Raw genomic sequence first — 26,845 nt, 5'->3', positions numbered from 1 at the left:
ACTAGGGACTGACAGAGAAGCTCAGTGACAGAACACTTGTCTAACGTTGCCCAGGGGCTCCATTCAACCCCAACACCTGGAAATCTTTTATTTTTAATTAATTAATTACTTATTTACCTGTTGATTTCTTTTTTGTTTTGTTTTGCTTTTTTTGTTTTTGTTTTTTGTTTTTTGAAGACAGGGTTTCTCTGTGTAGTTTTGGTGCCTGTCCTGGATCTTGCTCTGTAGACCAGGCTGGCCTCGAACTCACAGAGATCCGCCTGCCTCTGCCTCCCGAGTGCTGGGATTAAAGGCGTGCACCACTACTGTGCCCAGCACCTGTTGATTTCTTTTTGAGACAGTCTGTATATACCAGGTATGTACCTATACTGATCTTTTTTGTTTAAAGTAGAGTTGGAGTTTATTAGGAAAAATGTTTTGATTATTGTTGGTGGCGGTGGTGGTGGTTTTTTGTTTATTTGTGGGCAGAGGCAGGCGGATCTCTGTGAGTTTGAGGCCAGACTGGGCTACAGAGTGAGTTCCAGGATGGGCTCCAAAGCTACACAGAGAAATCCTGTCTTGAAAAACCAAAAAAAAAAAAAAAAAAAAAAAAAAAGTTTTGGTTGGGGATTTAGCTCAGTGGTAGAGCGATTGCCTAACAAGTGGAAGGCCCTGGGTTCGATCCTGCGCTTAAAAAAAGGTGTGCACCACCACTGCCAGGTGTATGGGTGTTTTTTGTTTTTTGTGGGTTTTTTTTTGCCTACATGTATGTGCAGTGTGTGTGTGTGTGTGTGTGTGTGTGTGTGTGTGTGTGTGGTGCCTGATAAAATTGGGGCCCCAGGAACTAGAATATGGGTGGTTATGAACCACCATGTAGGTGATGGAAACCAACTTGGGTTCTATGAAAGAGCAGTAAGCACTCTTAAAACTTCTGGGCCATCTCTCCAGCCCGTTTTATTATTGTTTCAAGACAAAATCCTACTACGTACCAGGGTATATTTATAGATTTTGTATAGTATTTCCATTTTTGTATTATTATAAATGTTATCTTTTTTTTTAAGACAAGGTTACATCCTAGAACTTCTGCAGTTCATCTAGGCAAGCCTCAAACTTGCAATCTTCCTACATTTGCCTCCTACGTTGTGTTAGTTAGTTTTCTATTGCCATGATTAATGCACTATGGACACTTATAAGGGCAACTTACAAAAGCAAGCATTTAATTGGGCTTATGGTTCCAGAGAGTCAGAGTCCATGATGATGGAGGAAAGGCATGGCAGCAGGAACAACTCAGAACTCACATCTCCCAGAGACAAAGAGTACATCAGAATGGCACATGTCTTTTAAAACCTCAAGCTCTTCCCCCAGTGACGCACCTATTCCAACAAGGCCACACCTCCTAATCCTTCCCAAACAGTTCCATGAAGTGTTCAAACACACAAACCTATGGGAGCCATTCTCATTCAAACTACCATACAAGTTAAATGCCTTTAAAAAAAGATTTATTTTTGCCGGGTGGTGGTGGCACATGCCTTTAATCCCAGCACTTGGGAGGCAGAGCCAGGCAGATCTCTATGAGTTCGAGGCCAGCCTGGGCTACAGAGTGAGTTCCAGGAAAGGCACAAAACTACAAAACCCTGTCTCGAAAAAAAAAAAAAAAAAAAAAAGACTTATTTTCATTTTGTGTATGTTAGGTTTCCTATTGCTGCAATGAAAAACCATGACCAAAGAGCAAATTGAGGAGGAGAGGGTTTACTGAGCTTACATTTCCACATTGTAGTCTATCATTGAAGGAAGTCAGGACAGGAACTCAAACAGGACAGGAACCTGGAGACAGGAGCTGATGCAGAGGCCATGGAGGATGGCTTGCTCCCTATGGCTTGCTCAGCCTGCTTTCTTACAGAACCCAGGACCAGCAGGGACTAGTGGCACACACCTTTAATCCCAGGATTTGTGAGGCAAAGACAAGCAGATCTCTGAGTTCAAGACTATCCTGGTCTACACAAAAAGAACCCAGGACCACCAGCCCAGTAATGGCACCACCCACAATGGGCTGGGCCTTCCCCCATCAAGCATTAATTGAGAAAATGCCCTACAAGCTTACTTACATCCTGATTTTTAGAGACATTTTCTTTCTTTTCTTTTCTTTCTTTCTTTTGTTTTGTTTTGTTTTTCGAGACATGGTTTCTCTGTGTAGCTTTGTGTCTTTTTCCTGGAACTCACTTGGTAGCCCAGGCTGGCCGCGAACTCACAGAGATCTGCCTAGCTCTGCCTCCTGAGTGCTGGGATTAAAGGCATTCGCCACCACCGCCCACGGCATTTTCTTAATTGAGGTTCCCTCCTTTCTGGTGACTTTAGCTTGTGTCAAGTTGACATAAAACTGTCCAGCACAATGTGTTTCCCTGCATGTGTGTATGTATACTATGTACTTGTCCGGTGCCTTTAGAGGCCAGAAAAGTGTATCCTGTCCCCTAGAATTTGAGTGACAAGTGGTTGTACACCACCATGTGGGTGCTGAGAAGTGGATGTGGATCCTCTGGAAGAGTAGTAGGTGCTCATAACTGCTGAGCCATCTCTCTAGTTTTCCAAATGTTGTCTTTTATATCTTAGGGTTTTTTGAAGCTAGGGGTGGAAGCATGTGTGTGCAATCCCAGCCCCGGAGGCTGAGCCAGGAGACCCAGAAGTTCACGGTCATCCTCAGCTACAAAAAGACAAGGACACTCACTGTTAGGACATTTCTTCTATGTGTGTAAATGTGTGTGCACACATACATTATTCATACATGGAGGTCCAAGAACAATTTTCAGGAGCTGGTTCTCTCCTTCCAACCTCACCCCCAGGGATCCGACTCAGGTCCTCAGGCCTCACAGCCAGCACCTCTCCCCGCCCAGCCCTCTTGCCACTCATTTTCTTTTTTTGTTTTTTGGTTTTTTTTATTTGTTTTTTGAGACAGAGTTCCTCTGTAGCTTTGGAGGCTGTCCTAGAACTCTCTCTGTAGACCAGGCTGGCCTCGAACTCAGAGATCCACCTGCCTCTGCCTCCTGAGTGCTGGAGCTAAAGGTGTGCACCACCATGCCAGGTAAGTTTTTATTTTTGTTTGTTTGTTTGTTTATTTATGTATTTATTGGTCTTTTGAGACAGGGTCATTTGTAACCCAAGCTGGTCTCCACCTCAATACATAGCTTTATTTTGCTTGTTTATTTTTGCCATTCTGGGGTACAAGCCTGGCGCCTTGCACTTAATTAGGCAGGTGTTCTATCACTGAACTAGATCTACAACTCTTGGCCTTTTGAGACAAAGTATTGCCATGTAGTCCAGTTGACTTCAAACTTGCAATCCTACTACCTTTGTCTACCTACCATGGCCAGCTTTATATTGATTGTAATTCTGACAACCTTGTTCAATTAACCTTGTTAATTATCATTAACAATTTCTACTTCATTATTAATTTGTGGAAAGGAAAACTTCAGTTCGTCAGATTCAATAAGTATCCTTAGGACAGAAATGCTTTTGAAGCTAGGTATTGTGGCACACACCTTTTTTCTCAGTACTTGGGAGGCAGAGGCAGACAGATATCTATGAGTTTGAGGCCGTCCTGGTCTACATAGTGAGTTCCAGGACAGCCAGGGCTATATAGTAAGACCTATATTTAAAAAAAGAAAAATGCTTTTGGTACAATGTGGAATATTCCTTCCTTTATACTGTGTGAATATATGTCGCTGTGATTGGTTTAATAAAGAAGCTGACTGGCCAATAGCTGAACAGCATAAGGTTAGTTGGGAGAGCCAGACTGAGAATACTGGCAGGGAAAAGGACAGAGTCTGGAGTCACCAGCAGACACAGAAGCAAGATGGGCATGCTGTACTGAGAAAAGGTACCAAGCCACATGGCAAAACATAGATAAGGAATATGGGTTAATTTAAATGTAAGAGTTAGCTAGTAACAAGCCTGAGCTATTGGCAGAGCATTTATAATTAATATACACTTCAATGTGTTTATTTGGGGGCTGCTGGTGGGACAGAAACTTCTGCCTAAGTACAATACTTTGCTCCCACTCTGATACCTGCCTTTGCTTGGCTTTGGCTCTCTTAGCAGCTCTTAGAGCTGCTGAGTTTTTCTGCCTTCTAAACACCATTATAAAACCACTATACCATGGTATTAATCTCTACTTTCTTCTCTTGTTAAATGAGATTAGTTATTCTCACTTTGCATAAATTGGAATGTGAGAGATCTTTTAAAAATGGGATGTGGTATTACAAAACCCTGTGATGGACCGTGGTAATAAAAGTCGTGGTTTTTTTAGTGTTTGGGATTTATATTAACCTCAGCACTAGAGATATTGAGCCACCCTACAAGCAACTTGAACTAAACCACTTATCTTAGCCCAGAAAGGCAATCTATCAAGTTCTACTACTCATCAGTGTGTTTGGAAGACTAGTCCTCGGTATATGTTGAATGGCTCTTTTGGAGAAAGAGACAATTTGATCCCGGACACCTTGGAAAAAGAGTCATTTCTATGTGAGTAACCCTACAGGCTTCCTAGCCCCACCAGAACCTTACTGCCTCGAAAACTCCAGGAACCTGAGAGAACGGGACCAAATGTGGGAGAAGCCAAGCAACCAAGCTAGGCTCCTGGGGCTTTGTTTCTTTTGAGTTTTGGCTTATTTGTTTTGTTTTGTTTTGTTTTTTGAAGGAGGTGTTGTTTGGTTATTTATTTTTCATGTATTTTATATCTGTGTGTGTGTGTGTGTGTGTGTGTGTGTGTGTGTGTGTGTCTGTGTCTCTGTGTGTGTGTGTGTGTCCGTCTGTGTCTGCGTGAGTGTCTGTGTGTGTCTGTGTCTGTATGTGTCTGTGTGTGTGTGTGTGTCTGTCTGTCTGTCTGTCTGTGTGTCTGTGTGTGTGTGTCTGTGTGTGTGTGTGTGTGTGTGTGTGTGTGTGTGTCTGTCTGTCTGTCTGTGTGTCTGTGTCTGTCTGTGTGTGTGTCTTTCTGTCTGTGTGTGTGTCTGTCTGTCTGTGTGTATCTGTCTGTCTGTCTTTGTGTATGTGTCTGTCTGTGTGTGTGTGTGTGTGTGTGTGTGTCTGTGTGTGTGTCTGTCTGTCTCTGTGTGTGTGTGTGTCTGTCTGTGTGTCTGTGTGTGTGTGTGTGTGTCTGTGTGTCTGTCTGTCTGTCTGTGTGTATGTGTCTGTCTGTCTGTGTGTCTGTGTCTGTCTGTGTGTGTGTCTTTCTGTCTGTGTGTGTGTGTCTGTGTGTGTGTCTGTCTGTCTGTCTTTGTGTATGTGTCTGTCTCTCTGCGTGTGTGTGTGTATGTGTCTGTCTGTGTGTGTGTCTGTCTGTGTGTGTGTCTGTGTGTGTCTGTCTGTCTGTGTGTCTGTCTGTGTGTCTGTGTGTGTGTGTGTGTAGGCATACCACAAACACAGGTTGCGTGTATGTAGAGATTAAATTGGTAGGAGTTGATTCTCTCCTTCCACCATGTGTATTCTGGAAATCGAATCAGGTTAAGCCTTTACCTTCTGAGCCATCTCTCCAGCTTCAAAATTGTGCTCTAAATTGATTTGGATTATAGGTTTAAATTAAAATTCTGGATCTTTCTCCTAAATTTTTTGAAAATCTGTAAGACCCTCATGAAGAGAAAGCATGTTTTCACATTGAGTTGCTGCTGTTGAATGTAACTGATTACAGCGCTTTGCTTAAGAGTAGGGAAAGCTATTCCAGCTAACTTAAACGAAAGCCATGTTATACATTTTAATTAAAATACAGTTTTCTCACTTCCCCTCCCCTTTCTTCCCTCCAGCTTCTCCCAAGTCCTTCCTTCACCCCTCCCATGTTCCCCCTCTCACTTTAACAGCCTTGTTTACTTTGATTATTATTGTTACGTTTATAGATGAATATGAATGCATAATTATACATACAACCTACGGGGTCCTTTTGTATTGTTTGTGCGTATATGGTTTCAGGGCTAACCCCTTTGTATTGAGCAACCAATTAGGGGGCTCATAGAGTCTAAGTTCCCCTCTCTTTCCCGCTTCCGACAGCGTTAGAACACCTATTGGTGTCGCCATTGTTCAGATCTTGTTTATGCAGTCATTTCTATGAGAGACTGTTTCCCAGCAGGCATCCTGGTCCTCTGGCTCTCCCAATCTTCCATCCTCTCTTCAGCAATGTTCCCTGGGCTATAGCTGCAGGAGCTGAGCTGTAAATGTATCCTGTGGGGATGGGCTCCCCACAGTCCATTCATCTCTGCACTGTGTCCAGTTGTGTTTCCTGTGATGGTTACCATTTGCTACAAAGATTGGAGGTCAAAAGTAGATTTTTGTAGGGATGCAGGGGCTGGAATGCAGTTCAATGTATGCATCAATACAAATGTATCCAAACCTCAGTTCGTTTCTGTTGCCTTGGCACCCTCTCCCTGCCTCGCCCCTACTCCCGATTTACATCCATATCCTTGGCTTTCTAATTGACCTCACAGTTTCTTCTCTGGTCCCAATTCCTTGCTCCCAACCTGTTTTGAGCATAGCAATGCCCTTTTTAACTATACAAATATGACTATATCCCTTTTTTTCTTTAAAACTTTTGACCGTCACAAATTCAAAAGCCACAGAATATAATGCTAATAATTTTCCAAACAAAAGTTTAAATTTGTTTCTAGGGATAGGTGTGAGAGCACATGCCTGTAATAGCAGCATTTGGGAGGCAGAGACAAGAGAGAATTAAGAATTCAGACCAATCTTGACTACATAGTGAGTTTGAGGTCAGGTTGACCCATCCTATCTCAAAAAACAAAAGCACTTCTATTTAGAAATAAATACCACTGACAAAATAGAAGTGAAACTAGAACCACAGATGTATACCTCTTAAACTCACAGAGATCTGCCTGCCTCCGTCTGCTGAGTGCTGGGTTAAAGGCGCGTGCCGCCGCCACCCCGCAAAAAGGAAATCTTTTTTTTTATTTTTATAATTTTTTTAAAAGATGTATTTATTTATTATGTATACAGTGTTCTGCCTGCATGTATGACTGCAGGCCAGAAGAGGGCACCAGATCTTATTACAGATGGTTGTGAGCCACCATGTGTTGCTGGGAATTGAACTCAGGACCTTTGGAAGAGCAGTCAGTGTTCTTAACCTCTAAGCCATCTCTCCAGCCTCTGGCTTTCTTTTGTTTGCCATCTTTCAAGTATGTGTTGTCTCACCCATGAATTACTGGGTAAAGGTTTATATAGAGACTCGGGGCCCAGTGTGAGGATGAAAAGTAAAAGGAGATGAAAGACAGTGGGCAAAAAGAAACCAATGGGTGATTCCTTCTTCCTTTCTAGGGCCTACCTGTTTACCTTCAACTGGGCATGCTCAGAGAGACGCTGCAGGCAAAGGTATTGTGCTTCAGACAAGTGTGGTACAGACCTGAGATTCACCTTGTCAATTGCATCACTATAGTTTCCTTTTCCTTTTTTTTTTTTTTTGAGACAGGGTTTCTCTGTGTATCCCTGGCTGTCCTGGAACTCACTCTATAGACCAGGCTGGCCTCGAACTCACACAGATCCACCTGCTTCTGGCTCCCAAATGCTGGGATTAAAAATGTGTGCCACCACTGCCTGGCTACTAAAGTTTTGTTTTTAAGATTTATTTATTTATTATGTATACAGTGTTCTGTCTGCATGTATGTCTGAACTCCAGAAGAGGGCACCAGATCTCATTACAGATGGTTGTGAGCCACCATGTGGTTTCTGGGAATTGAACTCAGGACCTCTGGAAGAGCAGTCAGTGCTCTTAACCTCTGAGCCATCTCTCCAGCCTCTACTATAGTTTCTTTTTTATGTGTGTGTTTGCATGGTGTATGCTTATATGTGTTTGTGTGTGCATGTACATGTTTAGAGGGCAGGGGTCAATGCTGAATGTCTTTATCTATCCCTTCCAACCCTATTTTTTGAGACACGGTCCTCTTTACTGCACCTGGAACTCATTGATTTGGCAATACTGTCTGGCCAGTGAACTCCAGGGATCGCCTTCCTCTGACCTGCCCCAAACTGGGATTACAGATGTGCACCTTTATGCCTGTTTCTTACATGGGTTCTGAGCATCTGAATTCATGCCCTCATCCTTGCACAGCAAACAGTTTACCAAGTGGTCATTGGTAATTCCCAGTTATTGGGAATCCCTAGCACTTGGGAATTCTTTTATCATTTTTTCTTTCCTTGATTCCTCTCTCTGTTCCTTTCTTACTGTCTGTCTTTTTTTTTTAAAGAAGTGTGTGTGTGTGTGTGTGTGTGTGTGTGTGTGTGTGTGTGTAAGCTGGAGGACAACATGCCTCAGAAATGCTGTCAACATGTGTAGGTCACCATGCCCCACAGTTTTGCCTGTGTTCTGGAGACTGAATTTAGGTCTGCGCTTCTTTTTCTGTAGTTAGTGAAGTTTTTTATGCTTCACCCATAATGCTGATAGGAGAATTGAAAGTCCTCTCTTGTCACCTGAATAAATACAAAATAATAAGGCGGGGTTGGGGATTTAGCTCAGTGGTAGAGCGCTTGCCTAGCAAGCCCAAGGCCCTGGGTTCGATCCTCAGCTTAAAAAAAAAAAAGGCATATTAAGTATTATGTAGCCCACTGTTGAGAGATCTTACACCCATTAACTTGATTTAAAAAAAAAAAAATCTAGCCGGGCGGTGGTGGCGCACGCCTTTAATCCCAGCACTCAGGAGGCAGAGGCAGGCAGATCTCTGTGAGTTCAAGACCAGCCTGGGCTACAGAGTGAAATCCAGGAAAAGCGCAAAGCTACACAAAGAGACCCTGTCTCGAAAAACCAAAAAAAAAAAAAAAAAATCTAGATTTGCAGAATTTTAACTTAATAGTTTATAATCTTATCTGTCATCTTAGTCTATTTTTTTAACCTTTTTACTGGTTGGGGGTGTGGCACAATAGCATCTCACTATATATTCCTGACTGTCCTGGAACTCTCTGTGTAGACCAGGCTGGCCTTGAACTCACAGAAGTCCATCTGCCTGCCTCTGCCTCCTAAGAGCTGGGATTAAAGCTGTGCACTAGCACACACAGATTGCGAATGTCTTAACACACTGTTTAAAATTACCCAGTTACGATAGAAGAGCAGTGAAGCCATCAAGGTGAAAAGAAAGTTGTTCATACGGTTCCTTTTCCTTTTGGCAGACCGGCTTATGCTGAGTTCACCACTCCTGAGGAGCAGACAGCTTCTGTTTGATGACCTGGACAACGTAAACCCGCGTCTTCGAGAGCCCCGGGAACTCTTCTCCTTCTCTAGTCGAGGGCCACTGCAGGCTCCAAAATGGCCGATAGAGTGTGAGGTCATCAAGGAAAACATTCATCATATTGGTAATATGACATGCACGTGCACATGTGTGTGTGTGTGTGTGTGTGTGTGTGTGTGTGTGTGTGTGTTTTCCTGGTATTTTCTCTTGCTTTATTACAAGGCCATAGAGTTTAAAGTCATATATGTGTATACAAGTGCACATATTTTATGTGCATGTGGAAGCCAGAGATGAGCCTCAGATATAGTTTCTCAGGAGCCATCTACCTTGAGTTTTAAGACAGTGTCTCTCACTGGACCTACACCTCACAAATTCGGTGAGTATGGCGGCCAGATAGATCCACAGATGTGCCCATCGCCAGCACTGTGCTTTAGAGCATCATTTCCAGCTCTGAGTGTTCAGGGGATCAAACTCAAGTCCTTATGCTTACACAGTTAACACTCTAGCCCACAGAATTCAGTCTTTCACACTGACATAGAAAGCAAGACAGAGTCTCCATCTGTTAACTCACTGGAGCATGAGCTAGATTGGATGCTTCTGCTTTTAGGAACGGGAAGACAGCTTCTCAGAGGCCAAAATTTATAATACTTTTATCTGTTTTCCAGGCCTTTGTCCACTAGAGTTCTGTCACCGAGCTCCGTTGGCCAGTGGACTCTCTCTTTGTGATATAATGGTCCTATCTGTGAGCTCTTGGTATACAGTCTTTTGAATCTTTCCTTTCTTTCTTTTTTTTTTTTTTTTTTCAAGACAGGGTCTCACTATGTATCTCTGGCTAGTGAACAAAGGCCTGAGTTCCCTCTTCAGCACCAAGAAAACAAAACATAACAAAAATCAACTCTATCATCCCCATAAAAAGCTCTAGCAAGCTCAAAATTAAGTTAAAAACAGTAGAAACTGTGTTCCAACACTATGGACTTCATCATTTATATCAAGACTTATCAAATACATTTGAACCAAGAATATTATATTGCACACAACAACCTGGAAAACAGACCTGGCTCAGGAACCAGCTGCTCTTCCCGAGGACCTGGGTTAATTTCCATCGCCCACATGGTGGTTCACAACCAACTGTAACTCCAATACCAGCAACACCATCTTCTGCCCTCCATGGGCACCTGCACACACTTGGCATACACTCACACAGACACACACACACACACACACACACACACACACACACACACACACCAAAAAGCATACATCTGACCACACTTCCCTTACTTCCAGGAAACACGGGCAAATTGCAACCATTTATATTGACCTTTCTGGCACATTTTAAGTTTTCTATTTACAATTTATGATTTTTGGGGAAAGAGAGATGGTTAACCAAACAAGCCCGATCAACTGAGTTTGAACCCCAGAATCTTTGTAAAAAGTTCAATATTTGTAATTGTACATTTGTAATCCCAGCACTCCTAGGAGATGGAGACAGTATTGTTGGAAAGTGTGAGGTCCGGTAAGCCTTGAGTACATAGTCCAAGAGAAGAAACCAGGGACATTGCCTTAAACAGGCAGGAAATGAGACAAACTCCTGAAAGCTGGCCTCAGGGCTCCCATGTACACACTCACACACACTTTAAATCAAATTTATGATTTTACTGTATCAGTATCAAGCGCCGTGGTCACACTCAGGACCCCATGCGTCTAGGCACATGCTGCTTGCTCGGCGTCTGCCCGTAGCCACTATGGAAAGAAGTGTGACAATTTAGAAAGAGGCTGGGAATTTGGAATGAGAATTAGGTTGGGTTGAGCAACAGTCATCATTAAGTGATTATGATTTTATGTTAATTGTGATTGTGCACCGCATATCGTCTCCTATTCTGTACTTTTGAAAATATCTTCTTTCAGAGTGGGTTCCACCTGAACCAGAATATTTCTACCAGCCTACAGGGGATGAAAAGGTGCCAGAGATTGTGGGAGAAGAACAAGGCACGGTTGTTTACCAGTTAGATTCAGGTATGGTAAGTTACGATAAACTTAGTGTGCATAATAAAAGTGACTCTAACTTCTAAAAATGCACCTCTGTGTCTGTATGTTTATAGGCACACGTGCCATGGTGCCAGTGTGGAGATTCGCGCACAGCTTAAGTCGGTTCTCTTGAACCTTTATGTGTGTTCCGAGGAGAAAACTCGCGTCACCAGGCTAATGCAGCAAGCTCCCTTACCCACTGAGCCGTCCTGCCAGCCCTAAAAATGATTTTATAGCTTTTCTTTTTTAGAACAATTATTTTTGTATGAATAAGGGTGTATTGTATGGGAAAAGGCACACCACAGTGCAAACAGATAGAGGTCAGAGGTCAAGTTCTGAAAGTCACTTTTGTCCTCAGCCTTGTGGAACCCAGGGTTTGAACTCAGGTTGTCAGGTTGATGGCAAGTTCCTTTACTTTTACTTTTTGAACCATCTCACTGGTCTAAGAGTGACTTTAAAAATTGACACCTTAATGATAAATATCTATCTATGCCTGTATGGAAACCTTGATAGTCATGACTGATCAGCTGTACATTTTCAATAGTTTGTTTGTTTGCTTGCTTGTTTGTTTCCAGACAGGGTTTCTCTGTGTAGTCCTGACTATCCTGGAACTCACTCTGTAGACCAGGCTGGCCTCGAACTCACAGAGATCTGCCTGTCTCTGCCTCCTGAGTGCTGGGATTAAAGACACCTGCCACTACTGCCTGGCTCCAATAATTCTTCTTTAAATGTTAATACATTTTTCTTTTCCTTTTTTCTTTCACTTATTTGTTTATTCATTTTTGAGACAGGGTCCTTCCATGTAGCCCTGGCTGGCCTGAAACTCAATATTGTAGACCAGTCTAGTCTTGAACTCATTGAGATCCAACTATCTGCCTCTGCCACCCGAGTGCTGGGATTATAGGTGTGTGCCACCATGCCTGGCACGTTGTTCTGTTTTAACAAATGTTACTGTGCTACAGAGTTAGACCACCTTAAAATGTAACTTTGAAATATTAAACAAAGTAATGAAATTTCTGTATTAGTGGCATCCCTTTGCTGAACTGTACTTTGCAGTTCCATGAAAAAACTGTGGTCTCTCAGCTTTCAGTTGGACGGTGCTTACGCATCCGTGGTTTTATTTCTGCTCCTGCTTCCTCTGTGCTTGTCTCTTCTTCTCCTGATGACGTCTTTTCATGCATATTTCCTGTTATAGTTCATTCTCCGGCTGTTATCCAAACTCTACAGTGACAAGATTGCATATGGGGGCAAAAGTTATAAGAAGGACCAGTTATGAAAGTCAGTTCCCCGAGGCTGGGAGTGGCGGTGCGCACTTTTAATCCCAGCACTCAGGAAGCAGAGGCAAGCAGATCACTGTGAGTTCAAGGCCAGCCAAGGCTACATACACACATACATACATGCATATATATGGTTAGATGATTAAATACGTATATATCCTTGAGGCCAAAGAGATAGCTTGGCAGTAAGAACACTTGCTGCTCTTCCAGAAGACCTGAGTTTGGCCGCCATCATCCGCAGTGGGTGGCTCACAACCTCCTTCAACTCCAGCTCTAGAGAATTGAACGCCCTCCTCTGGTCTCCATGGGTACTTGCACATATGTAACATGCACATACAAATGAATAAAAAAATCAATTTTAAAAAAGTCAGATTCGGGCTGGAGAGATGTCTCAGCGGTTAAGAGCACTGTCTGCTCTTCCAGAGGTCCTGAGTTCAATTCCCAGCACCCACATGATGGCTCACAACCATCTGTAACCTCTTTTGTACACATAATAAATAAATAAATCTTTAAAAAAAAATGTCAGATTCCCATTATCTCAAGATAGAGAAGAAAGGAATATAGAGCAGTGATTTACTAAGTACAGAATCTCTGTTTTGTGTGATGGAAAAACCCCACAAATGGGGGTTGGGGATTTAGCTCAGTAGTAGAGCACTTGCCTAGCAAGCACAAGGCCCTGGGTTCGATCCTCAGCTCTGGTAAAAAAACAAACAAACAAACAAAAAACCCCACAAATGGACAGTAGTATCAGGACATACTATCATGAATGTAATAAATTGATATAATTGATGTAATTAATGAATAACATAAATATAATTATTGAATGAATACTGGGAATCTAATCAATCAATACCACAAATGTAACTAATATCATGAGTGTAATAAAAAGTTAGTTAATTAAAAAAAGCCAGATTTCTTACAAACACTGCTGTTTGGTTAATGCTCCAGGGTCAACATATTTGATAGTAGTATCTTGGCTTGGTGTGTTAACATCTGAAATATATAATGAATATTATAACATTTATATAAATATAATAAATATGATGATAGTATAGTAAAAATTGCTTACTATTGTGATGATCTTCATAAGAAATTCCAAATTTTATGAGGTATATTATATATATTTAAAAATGCTTTAATTACAAAGTCATTGACAAATAAGTGAGAAAATAAATTTTTATCGAGTTAACAAAAATATCAAAGAAAGCTGATAAAGTAGGTTCTTCAAGACACAATGCTAACAGTGCTGTGGGACAAAGAGAAATCTTTGAAACTATGAAGATCTAAGTGCCTTTCAACAGGAACTGCAAAACTTGAAGATGCTGGCCTGGGAATAGAGCTCAGTGGCAAAGTGCTTGCTCAACAGTCCCCAAGCCCTGGGCTCCATCGCAGCACAGAGTAGACAGCACAGAGGAGGCAGAAGCAGGGTCAGAAGCCCAAGCATCTCCTCCACTATGTGGAGGTCCCAGCCAGCCTGAACATATGAGACCCCGGCTCAAAAAAACAACGAAAGAAAATCGAGAGGTCAGGCCTGGTGTGGCACAAGCCTTTAATACCAACAGGGGTAGAGCAGGCAGATCTCTGTGAGTTGAGGCCAGCCTGGTCTATGTAACCACTTCCAGGCCAGCCACAACTACACAGAGAGACTCTGTCTCAAAAGAATTTAAAAAAAAAAAAAATTATGATGGAGCCGGGCGGTGGTGGCACATACCCTTTAATCTCCGCACTCGGGAGGCAGAGCCAGCCGGATCTCTGTGAGTTCGAGGCCAGCCTGGTGTACAGAATGAGATCCAGGACAGGCACCAAAACTACACAGAGAAACCCTGTCTCGGGAGGAGAAAAATTGGTACTCTGCTGTCACCTAGCGGATCCTTGGGATCAGACTCCAGTCATTGGCTTGGTGGCAAGCCTCCCTATCCACTGAGCCATCTCGATGGCCCACCCAAATGTTCTGAAGTTTCACTTCCTGCTATAGCTTTGTTTTGTGCTTTAAAAAAGTTAATGGATAATGCTCAAGCATTCTTTGAAAGGATTTTTAGTTTTAGTTATGTCTACCTGTGTGTAGGTATGGGTCTGTGTGTATGTGAGTGGAGTGTTCTTAGAGACCGGAAGAGGTTGCTGGATTCCCTGGAACTAGAGTTGCAGGTAGTTATGTGCTCCTCTTGTGGGCACTGGGAGCCAAACTCCCATCTTGTGCCAGAGCAGCACCCTAGCTTTGTTTTAAGGATAAAATGCTCATCATAACGTTTATTTTTACTAATTCCTTACATTTTGATTCTCCTCTAGGCAAACTTACCCATGCCAATTCTTCTCAAACTTCTTTCTTCATTTTATTCTGGAAGAATATTCCAAAACATTGTCTTTTCCATTATCTTTTAAAAATCAATAGGTCCTACTGAATGTTTTGTAGAATAAGACTGCATGCCGAGATGTTTTCAAATCCTCTTTAGGAAGCAGCCAGAACACCGCTGTTCCTAATTTCGTTCCATTTCATCCATAGGATGTCAGGGTTGGTGGTTTGGGTTTTAACGTTTGGATATAGTTTTGCTGTATGGCCTGGCAGTCCCCTTACCTTTGCCTCCTCTAGAGTTCCAGTTTTTATCAACATCCTTTAAAACCAGGACTTACATGGATTGTACAACACCAAGGGAAGCCCTGAAGCCAAAGGATGTGCTCTAAACAATTTAAAGGACTTCAGAGTGCCAGGGCAGTGATGGCAGAGGCAGGTGGATCTCTGTGAGTTCGAGGCCAGCCTGGTTTACAAAGCGAGATCCAGGACAGCCAGGGCTGTTGCACAGAGAAACTCTGTCTTGAAAAACAAATAAACAACAACAAAAATTAAAATAATAGATAAATAAATAAATAACTTAAGAGTGACGCACTGTTGAAAATTAAGGGCCTCTGCTAGAGAGGGAGTTTAATTGGTAGAACACTGACCTGGCAGGGTGAGGCCCTGTGTTCAAGCACCACTACTATATGCAAAAACATCTAACATCAATAAAATTAAGGGTCCCAGTAAGGACAACAAATAATCCATTGACTATTTATATGGTTAGTGGGGCTCAGGAAAGACTTGCTGAATGAGTGAATTCTGAGTGGGACGTAGCCTAACGGTATCTTTCTCACCTGCAGTGCCCACAGAAGGTGCCTACTTTACCAGTTCCAGAATAGGAGGCAAACGAGGAATTATCAAGGAACTTGCTGTTTCGTTGCAAGGGCCAGAAGATAATACTCTGTTGTTTGAGTCAAGGTTTGAGAGTGGGAATCTGCAGAAAGCAGTCAGAGTGTGAGTGACAAGGATTTGCCCAAAGGGTGCGGACTGGAGTGGCTGAGGGGTGTCTTTAGGAACGACCTCAGGAACTTGGAATGAGAGGTGATAGAAAACGTACTAAGGGGACGGAAGAGAATGGAATAGTCATGACTAATTTTCCCCAGGATAGAACACTAAATTATTTCTTCTGCTTACAAAAGAAAAAAGAGCTCACTTAAAAGTTGTATCAGTGGGCCAGCAGGATGGCTCAGTGGGTAAAGTCACTTGCTTTTCATGCCTGACAGCCTGAGTTCAATCTCTGGACCCCACGGAAAGGTGGAAATAGAGAACCAGCTCCACAAAGGTGGCCTATGGCCTCCATACAGATGCCATGGCACACACATGCTTATATACACAGCAATAAGTATGTCATTTTGTGTAAAACTTAACTTTTTTTTTCTAGACAGGGTTTCTCTGTGTAGCTTTGGTGCCTGTCCTGGATCTCACTCTGTAGACCAGGCTGGCCTCGAACTCACAGAGATCCGCCTGCCTCTGCCTCCCGAGTGCTGGGATTAAAGGAGTGCACCACCACCACCCGGCAAATTTTAACATTTTTATTAGTAAAAAAATATATGCCACAGACAAAGTCCTGTATGTAAGAAATATTAGCAGTTTGATATACATGTCCAAATGCACACGTGTAATACATACAAATTACATGTATAAGTATAAATATCTAAATATATACACCTCCTTTTATTTGTGAAAGCTGGGCAGTGGCATGTGCTTATTTGTAGTCTCACCTACTCAAGTTTCAGAAGGAGGAGTAGTTTTTCTTTTTCTTTTTCTTTTTTTTTTTTTTTCTGTTTTCTTTGAGCTGAGGATCGAACCCAGGGCCTTGTGCTTGCCAGGCAAGTGCTCTACCACTAAGCTAAATCCCCAACCCGAGTTTTTCTTAAGCATAGAAGTTTAGATGGTTCTTTGTGAGTTCGAGGCTGGCCTGGTCTACCTAGTGAGTTCCAGGGCTATAGAGAGAGACCCTGTCCCCAAACAAACAAAACCAGATTGATCCCAAGGGCTGGAGCAATGGCTCAGCAGTTATGAGCTTTGTTGCTCTTGCAGAGGACCTGAGTTCAGTTCCCAGGACCCAGCTGGTGGCTCACAACTGTCCACAGCTCCAGTTCCAGGGGATCTGACACCCTCTTCTGACCTTCGTAGCCACCAGGTACACACATGTACATTCACATACATTCAGGCAAAACAGTCATACATATAAATACATCCGGAGAAAATTGTAACTCATCCAACCCAGAGCCTAGCACGTACTAAGCACATGTCCTACCATTAAGTTTGACCACTTCTTATTTCTTTCCTTTTCCCCTCTCCCCAAGATGGGGTTTCTCTGTATAGCCCCAGCTGTGCTGGAACTCATTCTGTAGACCAGGCCTCAAGTATTGGGACTAAAGGCATAGTCTACCACCACCCGGCTACTTCTTATTTTAATATCAATTTTCTTAATTGTACACATGGATGGATATCCTTTTTTTTTTTTTCTTGCCATGTACATTTATTTTTGTTAGTTCATTTTCCATCTCTGTTTCTTTGGTTTTGGGGACAGGATTTGCTATACCTCTGAGACCGGCCTTAACTCCACAGTCCTCCTGCTTCAGGCTCCAAATGCTAGGATTATGTGTATGCATGACTATGCCCAGTTTCTCCCTTTTTTAAAAAAGCGTTTCTCTTTTGGAGAGGAGAGGACACACATGTGGCATGCTACGCAAGCATGTGTGTGTATGTGCACATCTGTGTAGCTCAGAGGACAGTTGGCTGCCTTTGGTTCTCACCATGTGAGTTCTTGGGATGAACTCAGGTCATCAGGCTTGATGGCAAGTGCCCTTACCCACTGAGCAATCTTGCCAGCCCCAGTATCTTGCTCCCTTTAAGCAAAGTGAATATACTCCAGAGATGTCTTCTCATCTTCAAATAATTGATGACCAGAAAAAAAGAACACTGAAGTTCAGGCATTTTCACAATGTGATTTCATCTGTAAGATGGATAGCTAGCAGGCAGCGGGAAGAGGGCGCTGTTGAGTGTGTTTCAGAGCCGTTTTAGAAAGATACCAAGAAGTTAACAGAACCTCCAAACATCCCATGCAACAGTAAATTTGCTTGATTTTTGAAACAAGGCTTCCCTAACTTCAAAAAGCCTAGATAACTCAGACTATATAGTCCAGGCTGGCTTGGAAATTATGATCTTCCTTCTCAGTCCCAAAGTTTCTTTTTGCAAGTTTCACCAGTTTATTCTGGGATTTGGAGAGGTGGGTGAACTAGAGAAGACGTGTCTGCTGTAGAGGCAGCTTGTGATGGACCCATTTATACAAGGAGAAAACAATACTTTCCCACGTTGGCTTTGAGGGGGAGGGGATGAGGCTGTAGAGATGTTCCTTTTCTTTTCTTTTCGTTGTAGAGGTATCTATGAGTATGAACTCACCTTGCGAACCGACCTCTACACAGACAAACACACCCAGTGGTTTTACTTTAGAGTTCAGAATACCAGAAAAGAGGCCACCTACCGCTTCACCATTGTCAACTTGCTAAAGCCCAAGAGCCTGTATGCGGTGGGGATGAAGCCTCTGATGTACTCTCAGCTGGATGCCACCACCCACAACATCGGCTGGAGGAGAGAAGGACACGAGATCAAGTACTATAAGAACAACATGGATGACGGGCAGCAGCCCCTGTACTGTCTCACCTGGACCATTCAGTTTCCCCACGACCAGGACACTTGCTTCTTTGCACACTTTTACCCGTACACTTACACTGACTTACAATGTTATCTCTTGTCAATAGCGAACAACCCCATCCAGTCTCAGTACTGCAAGCTCCGGGCTTTATGCCGGAGTCTAGCAGGGAATACTGTCTACTTGCTCACCATCACGAACCCATCCAGGACCCCTCAAGAGGCAGCTGCAAAGAAAGCCGTGGTGCTGAGTGCCAGAGTCCACCCTGGAGAAAGTAATGGCTCCTGGATCATGAGAGGCTTTTTGGACTTCATCCTTAGCAACTCCCCAGATGCCCAGCTCCTCAGGGACATCTTTGTCTTCAAGGTGATTCCCATGTTAAATCCAGATGGCGTGATTGTGGGGAATTACCGGTGTTCACTGGCTGGAAGGGACTTGAACAGACATTATAAAACCGTTCTTAAGGACTCTTTCCCTTGCATTTGGTACACCAAGAATATGATCAAAAGGTGAGACCTCTTTGTTGATAATTCTGTGAATGCTGTGAACCTTAATGCCAGATACTCTTCTCTAGGAGGAGGAAGGTCTCGTCTATTGCTTTAGGAGTCTGGTTTGGCTTTGGAGAGTCTTGGACTGTGGGTTAATCTTCAGATCTTTAAAAGAAAATGAGGCCTGTATCAACAGATCTGAACGAGACTCGCTCTCATCAGGGGCTCCGTCTCGGACCCTGGATAGCCACCTTGGTAGCTAGCTTTAGGAATGTAATCGAATGGTTTTTAGCAAGGCAGAGGGAACTGGGGAGAAGGGAGCCACATGCTCCAATGGGCTAATCCTTTCAATATCAACCATTTCATGAATTTAAGGCTTACCACACACTAGGCAAGCACTCCGTCACTGAACTATAGTCTCAATTTCATCTTACTTTTTGAGACCGACTCTCTCACTGAACCTAGAGCTTTGTGGTTTCGGTTGGACTGGCTGGCTCTCACACCCCCGTCTGTGTATGTCTCCAGCCATCCTCTCCACGTTAAGGTTTGAGACACTCACCACCATGCTCAGCGTTGACATGGGAATCTGAACTCTGGGCCTTGTGTGTGTGTGTAACAAGCACTTTATCAATGGCTCCACCGCTGTCTCCCCAGCCCAGTTATTTCCTGTTTGCTTTTGATGGCAGGTCTGGCCTGGAATTCACTTTGTAGACCAGACTGGCCTCAAACCCAGATTTACCTCCTTCTGTTGGGCTTGTGCCATCATGCTGGGCTCAGCTCCTTCTTGCTTTTCCTTTTTTCTTTTCTTTTTTTGTTTTGTTTTGTTTTTTGTTTAGTTTTTATTTTGTTTTTTTGTTTTTGTTTTGGTTTGGTTTTTGGTCTTTTGAGACAGGGTTTTTCTGTGTAGTCCTGGCTGTCCTGGAACTCGCTCTGCAGACCAGGCTAGCCTTGAACTCACAGAGCTCCACCTGCCTCTGCCTCCTGGGTGCTGGATTGAAGATGTGCTCTACCATGCCCAGCCAGTTGTTTCTTATTTTTTTATTTTTTATTTTATTTTTTTGAGCTGAGGATCGAACCCAGGGCCTTGCACTTGCTAGGCAAGCGCTCTACCACTGAGCTAAATCCCCAGCCCTGTTTCATTTTTAAGTCAAGCGATTGGATGGAAAAGGCCAGGGGAGTTTTACTAATCTTCTAAAGCTGTAATCATAACGAAGCTAAGAGAGCTGAAGTATGAAGTATCAGAAACCATGCTCAGTACTTCACACATTGGCCCTTTAATCTCCCCATTAACCCTGTGAGATTACAGATGGTCAATATCCACGGTTGCATGCAATAAGGAAATTGAGTTCCAAAACTGTTTAAAAACTTCAAGAAGGGTTGGGGACTTAGCTCAGTGGTAGAGCGCTTGCTTACCTAGAAAGCACAAGGCCCTGGGTTCGATCCTCAGCTTCCCAAAAAAAAAAAAAAAATAGCACCCATCTTAAAAGAGCTTCCATTCCAGGGGAGGTGAACATGTAGCAGATAAGCTATGAATGAGAGTTTCTAATCACACCTATGAGAACAGATATGAGAAGGGTTGGGCCAACACGTGAGAACTGGTTTTACTATTGACTGATTCTGTGACCATAGGTAGAGAAATGATTTAATCTCTTATGAGTTTGGAAGTCCACGCATCCTTTGTTACTTCCTCACTAGACTTCTGGAAGAGAGAGAGGTTCTCTTGTACTGTGATCTCCACGGGCACAGTCGGAAGAACAATATCTTTCTGTATGGCTGTAACAACAACAATCGGAAGCACTGGCTTCATGAGCGAGTCTTTCCTCTAATGTTAAGCAAAAATGCACCAGATAAGGTAAGCATGTGCCGTAAGTTCCTGACTGAGTAACAAAGCACGCTTCCTGGATGGAGTGTCTTATTTGGCTCATCGTGTTTAGTTATTATCCTTAGTGTTCCCAGGAACCTTGGTGTCAAGAATTAAAGTGTGTGCTGGGCGGTGGTGGCGCACACCTTGGATCCCAGCACTCGGGAGGCAGAGCCAGGTGGATCTCTGTGAGTTTGAGGCCAGCCTGGGCTACAGAGCGAGTTCCGGGACAGGCTCCAGAGCTACAGAGAAACCCTGTCTCGAAAAGCCAAAAAAATAATAATAAATAAAACAATTAAAGTGTGGTTTAAGAATTGCTGGACTGGGGACTGGGGAGAGGGCTCAGTGGGCAGGAGCACTTGTCGCGGCAGAGGACCCAGTGCCCAGCCCCCACACGGTGGCCCACAACCATCGGTAACTCCAGTTCTAGGGGAATCTGATGCCCTCTTCTGATCTCTGAGGGCACCAGGCACACACATAGCGCACATATATCCATCCCTGCAAAACACTTACACACAGAAACATTTTAAATCTAAAAGAAATATTTTTTTGTTTGTTTTTGAAACAGGGTTTCTCTGTGTAGCCTTGGCTGTCCTGGAACTCACTCTATCAACCAGGCTGTCCTTGAACTCACAGAGATCCCCCTGCCTCTGACTCCCAAGTACTGGGATTACAAGCACCCAACACCATGCCCAGCTTTTAAAAAAGAGTTTTTCAAATATTTTTAAATGTTGCTGAAGTGTCCAAGCACGCTGGGGTTAGAAGCTGACAGATCTCTGTGCCTTTGAGGACAGCTTATTCTGCATAGCAACTTCCAGGCCAGCCATGGCTATAAAGTAAGATCTGCCAAAAAACAAAACAAGGTAAGGAATTTCTGGGTCTATGACTTGATAATGGATCAAGTATGGAATATCCATATAGTGAAGTGTTCCTTGCAATAACGTAAGTTTTAAATGATGATATGCTAGGACATAGATGCACTTGATCGTGTTAAGTGAAAGAAGTCAGATAATGAACTACTGTACAATCCCATTGCATTCGATGTTCAGAAAAGACATTCCCCCCCCACACACACACACACCATATTGGGGATCAGCCACTGGCTTGTTTGTGCTAACTATTGAGCAATATCTGTAGAAAGGGCCAGTCTACACTTGTTTGTTTGTTTGTTTGTTTTCAGAACAGGGCAGTAAGAGAATGCCCCAGCACATGGGTGGAGGTCAGAGGGCAACTGTCAGGAGTTGGTTCTCTCCTTCTACCATGTGGGTCCCAGGGAGAAAAATCAGGTCATCAGACTTGGTGATAAAGTGCCTCTACTCACTGATCCATCTTGCCAGCCCGTGGCAAATCTATAAAGCCAGAAGTGGTTCAGGGATGGCAGGATGGGTGATGTGGGGTGGGGGATGCGAGCGAACAGGTGTGAGGGTGTGAGTGAATAGGAGGAAACTCCTAATGAGTATTGAGTATCTTTTTGTTTAAGTTTTTCCACCAGTAGAGCTGGCATCAGCCTGGGACTTGTAAAGGTGGGCAGGTGCGTTAGCACTAGCTACATCCCGAGTCTGTGGATTTCTTTCTGTGGTTTTAGAGATGTTCCACACTCAGATTGTGGTGATAGCTGAACAGCTGTGTAGATGTAACTGTCTTATTAAATAAGAAACACAGAGCCAAATGCAGAGTTAAAAGCCCAAGAGGTCAGAGCAGTAGCTAAGAGCTGAGACTTAAACCAAATGCCTTCTTACCCTTAGCTGCCACTGCCGTCCTTCCCCTCAGAAAGAGACCTACTTCCTGTGTATCTGTCTTTTTATTGACTTTCTGTTCTGCCTTCTCATTGGTTGTAAACCCAACCACATGACCTCCTTGTCACTGCCTGTCTATATAGACCTCTAGGTCTTCTATGGTTGGCATTGAGATTAAAGTTGTTTGTCTCCATACTGTGGTGTCCTTGAACACGCAGATATCTGCTTGTCATGTGATAGAGATTAAGGGCATGTGCTAGCTACCATTGCCAGACTTCTGCTATGGCTTGCTATTAGCTCTGGCCCCCAGGTAACTTTATTAACATACAAATAAAATCACATTTTAGCACAAATAAAATATCACCGTACAGCTGTGTATATGTGATAAACCACTGAATTATGTGCTGAAATTTTAAATTTTCCCCTCAAGCACCAGGATGACAACGTGCACCACCAAGCCTGACTGAGTTGCACATTGTTTATGTAACTGTGTAATTTAAATGAATTAGTTTTTCATGTGTAAATTATTTCAGTAAAAAATGGTGTGTGTGTGTGTGTGTGTGTGTGTGTGTGTGTGTGTGTACCCGCGAGGCCTTGTGCATACTAAGCATGTGCCCCACCACTGAGCTCAAAACCATCTCAAGATTCATTTACTTATTTATTATTTATTTTGTTTTGTTTTGTTTTTTGAGACAGGGTTTCCTTTATGTAGCCTTGGAACTCATTCTGTAGATCAGGCTGGTCTCAAACGCAGAGATCCACCTGCCTCTGCCTCCAGAGTGCTGGGATTAAAGGGGTGGGCCACCACTGCCCAGCAATCAATTTTTAAAAGTTGAAACTCTTCCTGAGTGAGGTGATTATCTGTCACCTTTAATTCTGTACTTAGCAGGGGAAGGCTTTCAAGGATGGGTCCAGGGTTAATGTCAGTGGGGAGATGGCTCAGTTGGTAAAATGCTTGTTATGCTAGGGGGGACCTGAATCTGGTTCCAGAACCCATGAATAGCTGGGCATGGTAGTGATCACTTGTAATCCCAGTGCTGAAGAGATAGATGGATCCCCGGGGCTAGATAGCTGCCTAGCCCATACAGCAGTCCCAGGCTCAGGAGAGATCCTGTCTCAAAACAAAAGTGAATGGCTCCTGAAAAAGGCACCCAAGGTTGACCTCTGACCTCTACATGTGTGCATGTACACACACTCTGATTCACATGCGCACCCCACATACAAAAATGTTAATGTTATATGAGTCTTCACGCAAGATCATAAATATCCAGGGCTGGTAACACATGTCCATGATCCCATCACTTTGGAGGCCAAGGTAGGAGACGCTGTGAATCTATCTTAGGCTAAAAACACAAAACTAGTGAAATAATTTTACAGCTTCACAGTTAACTAACAGCTGTGTGATCATTGGAAAAATATAGATAATTTACATGAGTTTAGAAGTTGCTTTTCCCCATTATAAATAGATTCACAAATATAACCACCATTAGAGATTAGATTGGGTCTAGAAAAATGATAGTTCAAATTTTATCCCATTAGGCTGTATGTGACCAGGCTGGAGATGTAATTCAGTTATAGAATGCTTGCACAGCTTGTGTGAGCACTGTATAAACTGGACATGGCACTATACACCTGTAATCCTAGCACTCAGGAGGTGGAGACAGAAGAATCAGAACTTCAAGGTCATCCTTGGCTACTTAGTGAGTTTGAAGCCAGCCTAGGGTACATGAACCCCGCCCCCATGCCAAAAATCAAAACCAGTGTGAGAAATGTTTTATGAGTGCTATTCTTAACCTATTACAAAGAGAAGCATTTTTTTCTCCCTTTTTTGTCTTGAGATGGGATCATAACTATAACTCAGAACTACACCAGCAGAGCACTGGGACTGGGATTAGAACCCTATTATCTCTAGCTCCTTCAGTCTTTTCAGGAGGAATGCCCTGTGGTACCTCTCTAGAACCCCTGGATTCCACAGAGCTAGACAGCAAGATACCTTCTTGTTAACCTTAGCAGAGCAGGATGACGAAGAGCTGAGCTGGGCATGAAAAGCAAAGGAGGGTACTGAACTCCTACTGAGAAGATTAACACCACAGAGGGCAGAGATTATGGGGGTAAGACACAGACAAACCAAAATCATATTTGGAAAAAAACCTAGATCTGAGAGTTCACATTTCGTGATAGAAAATAAGTCACAGAGCCCACGTGGAGAACGCACTTATAGCCCCAGCATTCACAAGGTGCAAGAAGGCTGAAAAATTACTTATTACATGTCGAGAAAAGACTTAGAAAAGCTGGCTAGTACCTGAAATGGCAAAGTGTGCCCATGTCCCCAGATTTCTAGGGATCCTGGTCTAGCAAGATGCTCTGGGGGTAGGAGCAAATAAGGCTGGAAAATAAAAATATCTGTATCTTTCTCTTTTAAAGATCACAGTCCACGTTAAATGCTGTGAGGCCTATTTAGTTAACATCCCATCTCCCCAACTGAGGTGACTACAGAGCTCCTCACCCACCACTACCTTCTGACATTTCTCAAAATTAGCAGTGGGGGGGGGGGGCTGATGGGGAAGGAGGGGTTAAAAGGGAGGGATAAAAAATATATATATATAAAAATCTATTTTTAGTCTGGACAGACTTTGTTTAAATGAAAGGTGTGCTATCCCTTTTGATTCTATTTTTAAATTATCTAGTTTACTCAAAATTTGTTCCAATGACAATGAAATTTAAACGTGAAATTGAACTGGACAAACCCATCTCATAAAGGATGGGGTGTGGCTTTGATCTTTAGCCTGTCTCACAGCAATTCAGTGAACACTAGACCCAGAACTGAAAGAGCAGACAAACAACAACCACCTTCCTCTGTCAGTCTGTCTCACAGGGGGAGTTTGTGGGGGAGGGCAGAATGGGGATGGTCATTTTCAAAAGTTGGGGAATGATGTTTAAACACAAAAATAATTTTTTTCCTTTCTAGAAAGAAAAAAAAAATTAGCAGTGGCGCACGCCTCTAATCCCAGCACTCGGGAGGTAGAGGCAGGTGGATCCCTGTGAGTTCAGGGCCAGCCTGGTCTACAGAGCGCATTTCAGGACAGCCAGGGCTACACAAAGAAACTCTGTGTTGGAAAAAAAAAAGTTAATTCTTGAATGCAGTATGAATGTTGAAATGAAAGTTGAAAGACAGGGTCTGGGGAATATAATAACATTTATAATGATAACAGTTAATACATGATATACATGTATGAAATTCAAAAATAAATAAAAATATGATGTTAAAAGGTAAAAAAAAAAAAAAGTAGTATTGTTGAATGGAATGTATGTTAGGAAACAACATGTAAAACAGGAACGACTCAGCTGGGCGGTGGTGGTGCATGCACGCCTTTAATCCCAGCACTCGGGAGGCAGAGGCAGGTGGATCTCTGTGAGTTCGAGGCCAGCCAGGGCTACCAAGTGAGTTCCAGGAAAGGTGCAAAGCTACACAGGGAAGCCCTGTCTCGGAAAAACCAAAAACAACAACAACAACAACAAAAAAAAAAAAACCAAAACAGGAACAGCTCTCAGAGAACCGTTCTTGTTTCCTACGATGACTCTCAGACATCTCGCCTTTGCCAGTCTATATAATTAACCGAGAATCTGGGTTTCTTTTCAGTTCTCTTTTGACAGTTGTAACTTCAAGGTCCAAAAGTGCAAAGAGGGAACCGGAAGAGTTGTGATGTGGCGGATGGGCGTCATTAACAGCTACACCATTGAGTCCACCTTTGGCGGCTCCACCCTGGGTAAGAGGCAAACCTGGTGAGGGGAAGCCTGGCACAGCATCCGGTAGAAGACAGGCCTGGGAAAATCAGAGAAATGGCTGGTGTGGAGGATTTCCTTGCTAGCCTAGGTAGCACAGGGATGAATGTGGAGTACAGTGCATCACTGAACCGCCTATCACAGTGATGACCTCGGGACCTGGAGTCAGGACTTCAGTTTGGACTTCCAGCTACATGGATTAAGTTCTGTGATCCTGGGTCAGGGGTTTAACTTCTTTGACGCTCATATTCCCTCCTAGTGACAAGGATAGTACCTGGATTGTGAACACTGCTTTAGTAGGCGGTACCTGCCACAAAGTAAAGCCAAACGTGATGATCACTACAATAGCAAACTTTCATTGTCAAAGATTCTTCTGGACCAAACCAAAGCTAGGGGAGCTGTCTTGTTCAGAAACATACTACCCTAGAATAAGAAGTGACATTTAAAATTTACTTTTATTTTTATTCATTGTATTGTGTATGTCTCTGTGTGTG

At 43.1% G+C, this 26,845-nt stretch overlaps 1 protein-coding gene across 1 annotated transcript in view; it reads left to right on the top strand.

Moving 5' to 3' along the window:
• The window catches only part of Agbl2 (ATP/GTP binding protein like 2), a 51,839-nt gene that overhangs the window by 2,340 nt on the left and 22,654 nt on the right, over positions 1 to 26,845 (top strand). The window contains exons 5-12 of the mRNA XM_036183033.1: positions 4,360 to 4,494; positions 7,288 to 7,341; positions 9,130 to 9,312; positions 11,097 to 11,204; positions 15,626 to 15,779; positions 18,210 to 18,992; positions 20,667 to 20,823; positions 26,209 to 26,335. Of these exons, the coding sequence (XP_036038926.1) occupies positions 4,360 to 4,494; positions 7,288 to 7,341; positions 9,130 to 9,312; positions 11,097 to 11,204; positions 15,626 to 15,779; positions 18,210 to 18,992; positions 20,667 to 20,823; positions 26,209 to 26,335 (1,701 nt within the window). The remainder of the gene's footprint in view (positions 1 to 4,359; positions 4,495 to 7,287; positions 7,342 to 9,129; positions 9,313 to 11,096; positions 11,205 to 15,625; positions 15,780 to 18,209; positions 18,993 to 20,666; positions 20,824 to 26,208; positions 26,336 to 26,845) is intronic.

This window comes from Onychomys torridus, chromosome 4 (genome assembly GCF_903995425.1).
Source record: "Onychomys torridus chromosome 4, mOncTor1.1, whole genome shotgun sequence".
In the NCBI taxonomy this organism is placed as follows: Eukaryota; Metazoa; Chordata; class Mammalia; order Rodentia; family Cricetidae; genus Onychomys; species Onychomys torridus.
This window is presented reverse-complemented; position numbering and strand designations above follow the sequence as displayed.